Below are 13,655 nucleotides of genomic sequence, written 5' to 3'. Positions count from 1 at the left end.
AGAATAGCTAGAAGCCTTTTTAGGAGATAGTGAGCTTAGGATACTAGGGGCAAGCAGGATTTAGAAAGATAAGAAATAAACTGAGGAATGTGGCATGCAGCCCAGACATAAGCATGAGTTACAATGTAATCACAAGTAAACATGATTCTGAGAGAATCGCTGAAGCAGGAACTCTGTTTGAAGGGCAACAAGGAGATAATAAATCTGGGTGAGGGGGAGCTGAAAATGAAAAACCTCTGACCTAATCCTTTTGAAAAAGTATAAAAGAAGACCTGATGTTTGAAATAAACATGTAGTCCCGTACCTCGAGTCAGAGGCTACATCATTCCCCGCCGACACTGCTCATCACTTCAGGCTGATCCCCTGGTTGCTGGAGCTGGACTCCGGCAGTTGGGTATGTAAGAATCAAGATAATCCTGATTACTAAAGACACTATTGAGATAGTGAAAATTATAGCCACAGGGTGGGTGAACTAAGAAAGAGTTTTATCTGAGAGATATATGTATGTATATATACATACATGAATCTTACCTATGCTAGCCTCTAGGTCACAGGGAAGTGAACAGTTTTCAAAATCTACATGGAATTACAAATCCCTAGAAAATATAAATTAAAGAAACATACTCAGGAAGTTTGAATTTTCCTATAAACATTACATGAATTGATTCCGTTTTCAAAAATAGTCCATCAAGGACAGCCACAAGCTCACGAGAATTCCCTGGAAGTCTTTGAAAACAATTTAAATATTGATATACATTTTCTGCTGGCAAGTAGATGCTACACATCTCCCTTATGAGACTAGCAAAACCTAGATGACAAACCCAGTGATGACAATATGGGAGGAGAACTTTACGGGTTAATGTTATTCCAGTATTGATGTAATCCACTCAGTCCATGAGCAAAAGTATTAGATCATTCTAATTTGGGTTTTTCTGAGGATGAGTGGCTTTTATTCAAAACACAATTGCTGTAACACAACACACTGACTGATGAAAGAAGAAACACCATACGATAATTCAACTGAATGGGGAAAAGCAGCTACTAAAACTCACTATCCTTCACTTAAAAAATTTCTTTAAAAAATAGGAGTGGAAACGAGGGTCTTCATTCTGATAAATGATCCCTGCAAAAATCCCACACCAATCAATATACTTACTGATGAAATGTTCTGTGTTTTTCATTCAAGAGGAAAACAATACAAGGTCACACAGATAGCCATGATCACCATTTCTCTTCAGTAATATACTAGAGATTTTAGTCACTACAGTTAAGCAGGCAGTAGAAGTAAAGGGTATAGACAGGGAAAGAGGAAGTAAAACTGTGAATATTCAAGATATAATACACAACAAGAATAGCCAGGAACCTGCAGATCAATTATTATAATTAGTAACTGTCAAATTTTCTGGGCACAAAATCAACTCAAACATTAATCATCTCTCTATACAATAATAGTTAGAAAATGAAATTTGAAAAAAAAAAACATTAAAATCATGGGAATGGCCAAATAATTAAGTATAAATCATAAAGATATTCCACATTCGTGTTTGGAAGAGAAAATACTTTTAAGGTATTCATTCTCCAAAAAGTGATCTACAGATTCATTGCACTCAGGAATTATTTCACAGAACTTTATTGGTTCTAAATAGATGTGGAAAACCAGTAGCCAACATTGGAGAAGACAGGCTTAAAGAATGAGAATAAGATGGGAGCTCTTGCTTTAGCAAATGAAGTCATAGTAATGAAGATAGTGTGATACTGATGGCACCATAGAGACATAGATGACAAGATAGAGACCCCGCACACACAGAGACATTCTACACAAATATAGAACACTTGGTTTATGATGGAGTTTTATGGCAGAGAGTGGTGAGAAACTTTTTTTTTTTTCCTCCTAAATAAGTGGTGCTCAGGAAAATAAATGTCTCTATGGTGTCTTTAAGGACACATCTCTCTACATGGAAAAAGCACTTGACCCTGCTGCACCCTCTCCTGCTTCTTGATGCTGTGGGCCCCCAGGGTGATGCTGATTGAGCTGCACAGAGAACAGAATACAGGTATGAGGAGCGTGGAGTCACAGGATATACAGCCCAGGAGCTGTGACGGGCCGGTGACTGCAGGGCAGGGCCGCAGCTGAGGGGAAATTGAGGTGACAGACAGCCCTGGGGGGGGTGACACTGTGTCTTGTGCTTTTCAATGACATGAGTGCAGGGCTTCTGGGAGCTTTCTCAGGAATATTGTGAAATTCATGTGAGTTTGCATGAGGAACTTATAGAGGTGAGTTTTCTAAAATCCTCATGTCCGAGGGCATAACACATCCCAGGATCTCAGAAAATGTTCTTTGGCTGCACAAGTGGCCTCCCATTAGCTTTTGGCTGAGGTTGTTGGGGATAGTACTGCTGGGATTTCAGGTCACAGGGGTGGGTGGAGGGCACTGCCACAGACAGTGGAGTAACTAAAGGCCTGAGAGGCAGGGGAGGTGGGACAGAAAATGAGCTGCTTGGGGCCTGGGAAAGAGCCAAGACACATAGAGAGCTTTGGGTGCTGTCATCTAGCACCTTCGATCAATGTCACACCTGGTTCCTATCCTGGACAAGAGTGAGGGGTGGAAGGCACTGGTTCATAAGCCAGCTCCACTGACAACTCCAGTACTGTGGTTGGTTTGTCTGAGTTGTCTTTTCCTGGCTGGTGTGAGGGATTTTACTTACTTGTGTTTTGTAGCTTCACATCCTCTACCAAATGCACAACCCATTCCTCTGGTGGTGAGAGAGAGTCTGAGACCCATGAAAGATCTTAGTGAAAATCTTCCTGATTGCCTGCCACCTCTCCTTGCTGAGTGTCTATATGGCATCAAACTTGTGTTCTTGGTTGGGATGGGACCTGGTTCAGAAATTAGAGCTGCGCAGAAGGGTCAGGACTGCGGGAGGCCTAATGAGATGGGCTACACCCTCAGGAATGGGCGGTCACTCACCAGTCCCAGCCCAGGAGGCAGAAAAAAGGCCATCAGGAGTAGGAGTGGCAGCATCTTCCCAAAGGTCTGTCCAGGTCACAGATGCTGGGGTTTCTTCCTTCCAGACACAAAGCACAGGGGAAGGAAGGAAGGAAGGGAGGCTCAGTGTCCCCACAGACATCCCAGAGGTGTGCTCCCCCCTAGCTGGGTGTCAGCATGCCACAGATGACCACCTTCTCTGCCCTGGATTGGGAGAGAAGGACACCGTCACCACACTCGCACACAAAGACTCACCAGAAGGAATAAGAAAGTGAAGCCTGTGGTGCAGCCCGTGTTATCTAGTCCAACCTTGTACTACTTGCCAAGCAACAGTCCAATAAATCGCGAGATGAGTTGTTGAAACAAGGAACAGCAACTTTATTCAGAAAGTTAGCAGACCAAGAAGATGGTGGACTCATGATTCAAAGAACCACCTAACCTGAGTTAGAATTCAGGCTACTTTTATACTAGAAGGGAACGGAGTAAAGTCAAACATTTCCTGGTTCCACTAGCCTCAGGACGGTTGTGTTAATTTCTTCTGTCCTGCAGTCTTTCATCAGTGGACTTGTTTCCTGTGAGCTAAACAAAAGTATTTTAGCTTAAAGCTCATTACTTGAGAGCCAGCGTTCCCAGAGATGTGTCATCATGTATAATTAATGTTATAGGCGATATACCATTAGTGATTAACAGAATACCAAAGTTCTTCCCCATCACACCAAGAGGAGCTGGATCCCCAAGAGCCCCTCAGTAATTGAATCTTCATTTCTCCACTCTTGATACTTTTATGATTCTGATAATATCATGAATAATTACACAATAGGGGAGGTTCAGGGATATGAGAGATTCAGCTCCTGCCCCTGTGAAGCTGGCAGGACGCAGAGGTAGAGCTAGAATAGGTGCGTAGAGAGCAAGCTGGTGAGCACTATGATGAGGGGTCTGCTTGTTGCCAAGTGTGAGGAAGTGGCTGAACTTGGTTTGGGATCAGATAGACCTGAACTCACCAGAGTGAACCAAACAGCAACCCCATTTCCTCTCTTGCCAGGGTTCCAGCCTCACATTTTTGTTGTGCTTACAATCAGCTCTTCAAATGTAAATATTCTGTGACAGAAATTTTCTTATCCCACAATATTGAACAAAAGTCTTGGACTTGATACTCATTGGACTAAAACCAACCATCACCGGGTCCTTCAGCATTCAGTGACCTGACTGGCTTGCCTGTGCTGAGGTATCCAGCATCCCTTGAGCTGAGTTGGCGGCTGTCCCATCCAAGTCAGGGTTCCTGTGAGGGGAAGGGCCTTCCTCTCCAAAAATGCTGGTTACTGGTGTGAGGTGATGAGATAAGTCATGGTGATCACCCTAATAATTACTCTCCACTAATATTCCCTGTCCAGAGACAAGAGAACCACATCTCTGATGTCTCTGGGCCAGGCCATCCTGAACATGTGCAGATGATTCCAACACTGTCACCAGTATGAGACAGAAGAAAGAGGAATGGAAAAGATCGCCTGAGTTCTAAACAAGCCAAGTCCCAGTGAGTTGTAGCAAGAGCATCTTATGAATAAACAGAGCGGAAGGACACAAGTTTAATCATTGATGATGATGATCTGCGGATGGTGAAATTGTAGGCAGTTTTAAATTTCTTACTTATATGTCCTGTATTTAGCTATCTTTATATGATTATATGTGTTGTTTTTACATGCAAAATACATTTTGCCATGATGGAAGTTCATTCACCATGCAAATGTCCAGCAAATCACTTCTGTTTACCCCAGCCTTCTCTAAGCTGCATGTTTTAAAAATGAGATTACTTTCCTGAATAGATTCTTACATGAAAATTCAGAGATTATTGAAAGATAGAACAGAAAAAATTATTCAGTAAGCTACTGGGTATGGAACACCTTTGAAATATTAGGATACCTTGCATCTAAAAATTTTTGTTACTATGACTTTCCTTTAGAGAAACATACATACATGTCGGAATGATGGAGATGGGAGAGGCTAGCTCAGCCCAAGGTGGAGGAGCTCCTTGAAGGTCACTTGAGGCTGAAGGAGGATGTGCCCTCAGGACACCAGAGGCTGCACAGTGCCCTGGGCCCAGGACTCCAAGACAGGGCTGTGACATGCACTCAAGCTGAGCCTAGGAATACTGAAGGCCTCCTGGAATTTTCTCAGGCTTCTGACCTCTGTCTCCTCTGATGCAGGGATGGAACACTCATGGGGTGAGCCACACCTTTGTAAACCTCCCCCATTTCTGTTAGGGTGGACAAGTGCCCCCCTCGACCCCAGAGTTTCTCAGGTGGTCCCCTTTCCAAATCTGGATTCTCTTCTGTTGCCCCCTGGACACTGGGATGTGGGGGAGGGAAGTAGGTGTTGACGAGGAGGAGGGCATATGGATGAGACACAAGGGTTGTGGACCAGGGGGTCCTGTGTTCCTGAGGAGGGGTCTCCCTTCTCTGATGGAGCTCACAGGCAGCCCGAGGGGGAGCTGGCACTGGGGACATGGGACTGGAGGAAGATCACTGTAGGTACAGCAGAAGACTTTATTCTAGAGAATGGAAGGGAGGGGTGAGAGGAGCAGTGTATGTGCTGGAGGGGGAAGCTGCTAACAGATCAGAAATGTGAACAGAGGTTTCCCTGACAGAGAAGTTACCTAACGAATTTGTGAATAACGGAGCAATCAGTGATTTCTTTTCAAGAGATGAATGTTTATTAAGTTCCAGGCAATCTTCCTTCACACACTTTGATCAATGCTTCCAATCCCAGGGAAGATGGAGGGGTCCACCCTGAGCACACATCACACTGATCCCTGGCGTTTGTACCGTCTCATTGTTGAATGGATCCAGGACAGAAAGCTGGAGATTCTGGTGTAGACATCTGGAGTTGTCCCATCATTTCTTCCATAGGACACAATGCCCTGGGCCACACCATTACACACAAGCGGGCCCCCAGAGTCACCCTGTGGGTAGAGAGAGCAAGGGCTGAGCTCACCTTCTTCAGGTCTGGTCTCCCTGCCACCCTGGGGTGGGTGGGCTCAGTTAGCGGTCCTGGCTGATATCAGGGCCTTGTTGGTCCTGAGGTTTCATCCTGGCATTGACAATCCTGCTGCTCCTCCTGCAGGAAACCTCCACCCATTTGTGACTGTGGGGCAGTGCTCACGCCCCAGGGACACAGGACAGTGTCCAGATAGGAGGACAGGCTGGGGACACAGGGGCAGGCTTTGTTCCCACAGCCACCCATCGTCCCAGCTCAGTTGGGCCCAGGGTTTTGCACGGATAACACTGGGGATCTCACCGAGAAAGAATTCTTCCTCTCGCTTGGATCTCCAGCACATATCTGTGTGAAGGGGATGTAGTTTTTGAAGCGAGCGATACATTTCTCCTCACTTTGGACTTCAAGATCTACCTCCTGTAGTTTGTCTGTAGAGGGCATATTTACCCCCAGTCGCCCCCAGCCGGCCACACTGCACATCATCCCTGGCTTCACCTCCGCCAAGCTCCTGGGCAGATTGATGGGGCTCACTTTATCCGTAAGGTCAGCCTTCCTAGTCAGCTGAAGGTAGAGGAAAAGCATTGTCACCTACTGTTGGCCCACAGAGGCTGCAGGACAGTCATGGGGTTGCCTTCTTCTCAGCATTGGGACCACGGAGGGGTTGTACAGGAGGAGGGTCAGGAATGGGTTCATGGGGGATGCAGAACCCTGGATGGAAGTGTCCCAGAGTCAGTGCAGCCTCGTGTCCCACCTTCAGTAACATGATGTCGTTGGCCAAAGTCTCATCATTATAGTCTGGGTGGGGGATGGGTCTTCTCACTGGGATGAACTGCTGGGTCCTCTCTCTGTCCATGATGTTGTGGGCCCCCAGGGTGACATTGATTGAGCTGCACAGAGAGCAGAAACAGAGGCGGCATCACAGGAGAACTGGTCCAGGAGCCAGGAGGAAAGAGCACAGCTTGGGACAGGGCCAAACTTGGGGCAGGGCGGAGGAGGGTGTGGCGAAATTCTAGGCGGTGGGCCCTGGGGCTGAGCATCTCTAAACTGTCTGCTCCCTGGCAGCCTGGGCAGGGTGGTAGTCCACAGAGGGTGTTCAGTCCTGCTCGAGCTTGACTGTCTCTAAGGAAAACATGAATTTCTCACATTTGCACTGTGGGCTCCAGGCCACAACCTTGGCTTCCTTATGTTCCAGGTTTGATCAGTCCCTTCTCTCTATGCACGACTGGCATTGACCTGTCCCTCTCTCCCCAGTGCTCACCTGTCCTCTGAATAGCTTCCTATGTTACCTGGTGGCACAGATCTGCAGCTCCTAAGAGGGTTCCCTGGGAGGGCTCAACAGAGGGGTGGGGGCCCGGCACTGCTCGTCACCTTCCCAGGCAGTGAGCTGCTGTCAGCACGAAGTCCTCACGCACAAGGAAACCCCCACATATGTGAGATTTCCCTGAAGTCTTGAACAGAAGAAACGCCATGTAGGGATGGGAGTGTGGCTCGGCCTCGTGACCCCCGATGATTTTCCCTGAAAGAAAGATTCCAGCCTGCCCGCTGTGCTCATGGAGCCAAAGTTTGAACAGAGGAGATGGGATCAAGGTTTCCCTGAGTTCAGAAATTTTCTTAGATGGACCAGGCCCAGGCTGTGCATGAGTGTAGCGTCTGGGCAGGACTGTTCATGTGGGGTGGGACTGGACCTCTGAGGGTGGGATCGTCACTCACCTGCCTCCCCGGTAGGGGACAGAAGGGCCACCAGGAGCAGGAGCAGGACCATCTCTCCAGGAAGACTGCCCAGATCTGAGCAGCTGCTGCTTCCTTCTGGTCTTTTAACCCTGAGTTGTCCCCTTCCATGCTCTGGCCTTTGTCACATGAGCCTTATCTGAAAGCCTCAAACCACTTTTTTGTAGTCAGAGTGGACTGTTTATTTGTATTTAATTAAAGCCTCTGGTAAGTTTTCATCCATTGGGTGGGGTGGGGGTCAAGGGGGTAGTTGCATTAGCCAGTCCTTAAGCCCTCAGGTGCCTGAGCCCCAGACACCTGGGCCTCATGATGATAGATCAAAGAAAGTCTTTGCGTGGTTCATATTAGATCACCAGGGTGATTGTGTATTGAGACCCCTTCTTCAGCAAGAATGTGAGAAATATTGGAGATGAGATTCCTTGCTTCATGTAGAGGAGATAAACCATCATAATCAGACTATAAAGGCAAAATCCACAGTGTGGAATAGACATAATGGTGTGAAAGTGATGCTGAAGAGGGCTTATTCCACTTACTAAAGGACTCAGTGGTTTAAAACAACAGCAACATTGCTTTACCCATCTCCATTTTGGTCTGGGTACAGTGCGGATGGCATCCCTCTACTCACCTTGGTATCAGGGCTGCTCGAAGCCTGAAGGCTGACCCACTTGAAGGACTGCTCACACATGCCCAGTGGTTGGTGCTGGCTATGCACTCGGCACATTGGTTTTTCTCCATAAGAGCCCCTCAAGTTGTCTCACTTCATGGGATTCTTTGGCTCCCTCATAACACAGTGGTTGGTTTCCCCAGAGTGAGCATTTCCTAAAAAGTAAGCCATCTAGAAGCTGTGTTTTTTTCGTTACCTAGATTTTGATGTCATATGGCACCTATTCTACCATACTCCACTGCTTAACGCAATCAAGAGCTCCCCTCACCCAGATTAGGAAAGGAGGGCCCTAGACCCCCTTTGTTGCAGTCATGTAAGAAGAGCCTGTGGGATGAAGATATGCAGCGGCAGTCACGTCCCCATCATGAAAATGGGGGAAGTCATGGAATCAAAACAATTGTTGTTTCAAAACATCTTGATCCCAAGCCTCTTAAAAAGCAACAACACCTTAGTTAAAGAAACAAAGCCCATGGTCAACAGTGATTCTGGCAAGTGAGTCACAGTGAACTAAGCGGTGTCCTCATCCCACATGGGCTTGGACACCCTGCACTGGATGACCTGGATGAGATATCAGAACGCAAGTGACGTGAGGAATGCTGCCTTCCATAGGGAAGGGCGTGGCAACCCACTCCAGTATTCTTGCCTGGAGAATTCCATGGACAGGGAAGCCTGGCAGGCTACAGTCCATGGGGTCACAAAGAGTCAGACATGACTGAGCGACTTTTAGTACTACTACCACGTAGGGAGTGAACATCCAACGGCTGTGAGGAAGCTGCCTACACAAGGGTTGACCACTGGTAGTAAAGGAGCTCAAGGAGGATTCAGGGACTCCAACAGAAAGGGCAGTCTGGTGGGATGTGTCAGAGCAGGACAAATAGGGTGAGGCGGGCATGGCTTTGAAGCGGCTGCCTGACGTGGATCGCCAGAGCCTGGGTGGGGAGAGCAGGAGATGCACTTGGAGAAGAAGAGTAAGAGATCTGTTTTATAAATCTCTGTGGGGACTAATCAAATAATTAAACATATTAAGGCAACTGACTCAGTTTCTTACTGTCTGAAGATTAGATGGTATTGGTGGCATCAATGATAATTTCCTGGATTTGATGGTTGAATTGTAGTCACATAAGCGTTTCCTTGTTTGTAGAAATTGCCCTCTAAAGTTTTTGAGAACTGATGGAACACCATGTCAGTAACTTTACTCTCAAATGGTTCAGGAAAATAAAAGTTTTTTGTATTATAATTGCTACTTTTCCATAAGCCTGAGATTATTTCAAAAGTAAAAGGAGATCCATAGCCTTCACATATATGAACAACAACCGGTTTGAAGATACATTTGAAAAGATAATCTGTCACAGCAGCAACAAAAAAATATAAAGAGCTTGCGAAAAACATAAGCAGAATTGTGAAACACTATTTGAGCAAAATGTTAAAGGATTCTTGAAAAATATAAAAACAGACTTTAGAAATAGAAAGATAGTCTTAGTTCTCTGATAGGGTAGAACCACACCAAAAAGGCACTGATTCTCCCAAAGTTAATATAAAAATGTAATTCCAATTAAAAGAAATTTTTTTCTCCTAGTGTTAGGAAGTTCTAGCTAATGTCTAAAATTTATTTGGAAAATAGCATGAAGGAATAACTAGTCAGATATTAAAAAACATCCCATAAGATGTATTTTCTGAAAACAGTGTGTTGCCCACTCATGATCAGACAGACAGACCAAAGAAAACGAATAGAAAATCCAGAAACATTCCCAAGCACATATGAAAATGTAGTTTACACTGAGGTGACATTTAATCAATGATATTGGAGCAATAAGTTAGTCACACATCACATAAACCACTTGAGTAAGTGCAAAATATGAGACACAAATGTATGAAATAAAACCATAGTAAGAAATAAATGTGGACAAATCCCTTCATAAAATTAGAGGTCTTCTAGCAATGACTCTAAATTCAGAAACATTAAAGGAGAGATTGGTAAATAAATTGTGATATATAAAATACAGTTTTTTAAAGTTTATATCTCAAAAATCAAGCATAAGCAAAACCCAAATACAGACAATAACTCAGAAAAAAATTATTGCAACATATATCACAAACAGTTGATCTATGTAAAAACAAAGAGTTAGAAAAATCTAAAGAAGAATCAAGCAGAACTGAAGAATACAATAACTGAAATTTAAAATACACTAGAAGGAATCAATAGTAGATTAGATGATACAGTGGAGTGGATCAGCAAAATAGAATAGAGAGCAGCAGAAATCACTCAACCTGAACAAAAAAAAAAGAGAGAGAAAGTTTTTAATGAGGACACTTTAAGAGAACTCTGAGATAATATCAAGGATACTGATATTCACAGGCTAGGAGTCCCAGAAGGAAAAGAGAGAAGAAAAGGGTTAGAGACCATACTTGAAGACATAATAGCTGAAAACTTCCCTAACATAGGAAAAGAAAGAAATATCCAGGGCCAGGAAACACAGACAGTCCCAAACAGGATAAACACAAATATGACCACACTAAGACACTGTAATTGAAATGGCAAAAATTAAATATTAATTTTATATTAATATGAACATTAAAATCAGTAAAGGAAAAGCAAAAAGTTATGTATAGGGGAACTATCAGCTACCAGCAGACTTTTCAACAAAAAATTTGCAAGCCAGAAGGGAGTGCATGATATATTTCCAGTGATGAAAGGAAAAAAAATCTTATAACCAAGAGTACTCCACTGGGCAGGCTATATTTGAAGGAGAAAGCTAAAGTTTTACAACAAGCAAAAGCTAGGAGTTCAGCAACACAAAGACAGCCTTATAAGAAATGTTATATGGTCTTCCCTAAACGAAAAAGAAAAGACTACAACTAGAAGTATGAAAATTATCAGAGAAAAAGTCTCATTGGTAAGGAAAAATGAAGGTATATTTGTCTGGGAGAGAGTGAAGGACAGGGAAGCCTGGCATGCTGCAGTCCATGAGGTCGCAGAGTTGGACATGACTGAGCAACTGAACAGCAACAACCTTCAGGGTAGCTATCAACACTTATAAAGCTAGTAAGAAAGTTAAAAGATGAAAATAGTAAAATCATCTATATCCACAATAGGTAGTTAAGGAATACTTGAAATAAAAAGCCATAAAATACAATGTCAAAAAAATGAACAATGAGAGGGATAAAAATGCAGAGTCATAAGGGTGTGTTAAACTTAAGAGGCCAACAATTGAAAATAATTACAGTTATAGAATACTGATGTATATATATTCATATATATATATATATATAAGCCTGATGGTAATCACGCACCAAAAATCTATGCTAGATACACACACAGAAAAAAGAGAAAAGAATCCAAATGTAACACTAAGGATAGTCATCAAATCACAAGGGAAGAGAGCAAAAGAAGAAACAAAAAAAGAAGCACGAAAACAACTGAAAAACAATGAACAAAATGGCAAAAAGTACACACCTATCAATAACTACTTTAAATATAAATGGGCTAAATGAGCCAATTAAAAGACATGGAGTACCTAAATGGATACAGAGACAAGAGTCACACATATGCTGCCTACAAGAGACTCACTTCAGATCTAAAGATAACACACAGACTGAAAATGAGGGATAGAAAAGGTATTCCAAGGAAATGGAAACAAAGTTAAAGCCAGGGTAGCAATACTCGCATAAGACAAAATAGTTTTAAAACAAAGACTGTGACAAGAGACAAATAAGGACATTACATAATGATCAAGGGATCAATTCACGTAGAAGATGTATCAATTTTAGATATATACACAACCAACATAGGAGCACCTAAAAACATAAATATTAACAAGCATAAAGGGAGAAATTGACGGTAATGCAGTAAAAATATGGGACTTTAACACCCTAATTACTTCAATGGACAGATCATTCAGATAAAAAATAAATAAGAAAACAAAGGCCTAAATAACACATTAGACCAGATGGATACACACACACACACACACACACACACACACACACACACATATATCTCTTTCTCCAGGAAATTTGAAAGGGTTCTTGACCAAGGATACTGGGAGGTCATTACAAGGACAGGAATTTTCTCATCTGAGAAGCATACAGAGGAATCTTATCTCAAGTATCTCAGCTAGTGGGATTCTTTATCTGATGTGGTGACTCAACACTTTATTCTTGAAGGATTTTAGTGGTCTTAAGTTTATTGGCTAAAGTAGCCTTTCACTGACCATCACTGATAGGAATGGAAATACCAAGTTACCAAGATGTAACACAGGGAATCTCATCTTCCCTTGGCAGTTAGGATCACCCACCTAACTTGCTTAGTAAGTTTATCTGTCTGTCGATTGCTTTCCTACAAATTAAGGCCTCTAAAAATCAGAAGAGTCCAAGGTCATAGAGATAGAAGTAAACTTCTGAGACTGAGTTAATAGGTTTAATAGTAGGAATGAGAGCCACTCTTATGGTCACTTCTTTGTCTCTAGAACCATGTATTCTAGCTAGGAGAGAAACACCACCCGATACTCACTGCTGGCTTAAAGCATATACCACATCCTGAAAGACAGCATCCCAATCTTGAAGATGGTTGTCTTTCCACTATCTACATTACCAAGTCTTACACAATTCTCAGGCCAGTTGTTTCTGGGTGATATGGGACATTAACTCATGGCTTCAACGTTCTTTCACAGTAAAACATTCGTTGGCTGAAAGTCTTGTTCTGTGGGATACAGCAGGAAATAAACCCTGCAAGACCGCTGTGGTACCAGCAGCAGCATGGTCATGGGCAGGGAAGGCAGAGCCATTCCTGTCCCAAAGCACATTCCCAAAACAGACTAGCAAGGTCTTGACCTTTCAGGTTCATCATCCCCAGAGCTGGCCTGGTGGTTCTCTCCCCAGGTATATTGGGAACTGAATCTTCTTGTGGGTCTGGGGGGAGAGGCCTTGGTCAGTAGAGGCATTTCACTGGAGGTCATTACAGATATTTTTAAAATTTTATTCATTTATTTATTTATGAACTGTGAACTTCCTGATGTTCAAGTTGGTTTTAGAAAAGGCAGAGGAACCAGAGATCAAATTGCCAACATCCGCTGGATCATGGAAAAAGCAAGAGAGTTCCAGAAAAACATCTATTTCTGCTTTATTGACTATGCCAAAGCCCTTGACTGCGTGGATCACAATAAACTGTGGAAAATTCTGAAAGAGATGAGAATACCAGACCACCTGACCTGCCTCTTGAGAAATTTGTATGCAGGTCAGGAAGCAACAGTTAGAACTGGACATGGAACAACAGACTGGTTCCAAATAGGA

The 13,655-nt window shown here is 43.4% G+C and overlaps 1 protein-coding gene across 1 annotated transcript; it reads right to left on the bottom strand.

Annotated features, from left to right (window-relative positions):
- Nucleotides 1–5,670: 5,670 nt before the first annotated feature.
- On the bottom strand, nt 5,671–7,767 carry LOC104991009 (duodenase-1). The gene is made up of 5 exons (XM_010843383.1): nt 7,685–7,767; nt 7,343–7,490; nt 6,726–6,861; nt 6,278–6,535; nt 5,671–5,942 (listed from the first exon to the last, which is right to left on the bottom strand). Exons 1-5 carry the CDS (start codon nt 7,734–7,736, stop codon nt 5,781–5,783), a joined length of 756 nt encoding a protein of 251 aa, XP_010841685.1. The 5' UTR covers nt 7,737–7,767; the 3' UTR covers nt 5,671–5,780.
- Nucleotides 7,768–13,655: the final 5,888 nt, after the last annotated feature.

This window comes from Bison bison, unplaced genomic scaffold (assembly GCF_000754665.1).
Source record: "Bison bison bison isolate TAMUID 2011002044 unplaced genomic scaffold, Bison_UMD1.0 scf7180017864181, whole genome shotgun sequence".
NCBI lineage: Eukaryota > Metazoa > Chordata > Mammalia > Artiodactyla > Bovidae > Bison > Bison bison.
The sequence above is the reverse complement of the archived record's forward strand: the minus strand, read 5'-3'. Positions and strand labels throughout refer to the sequence as shown.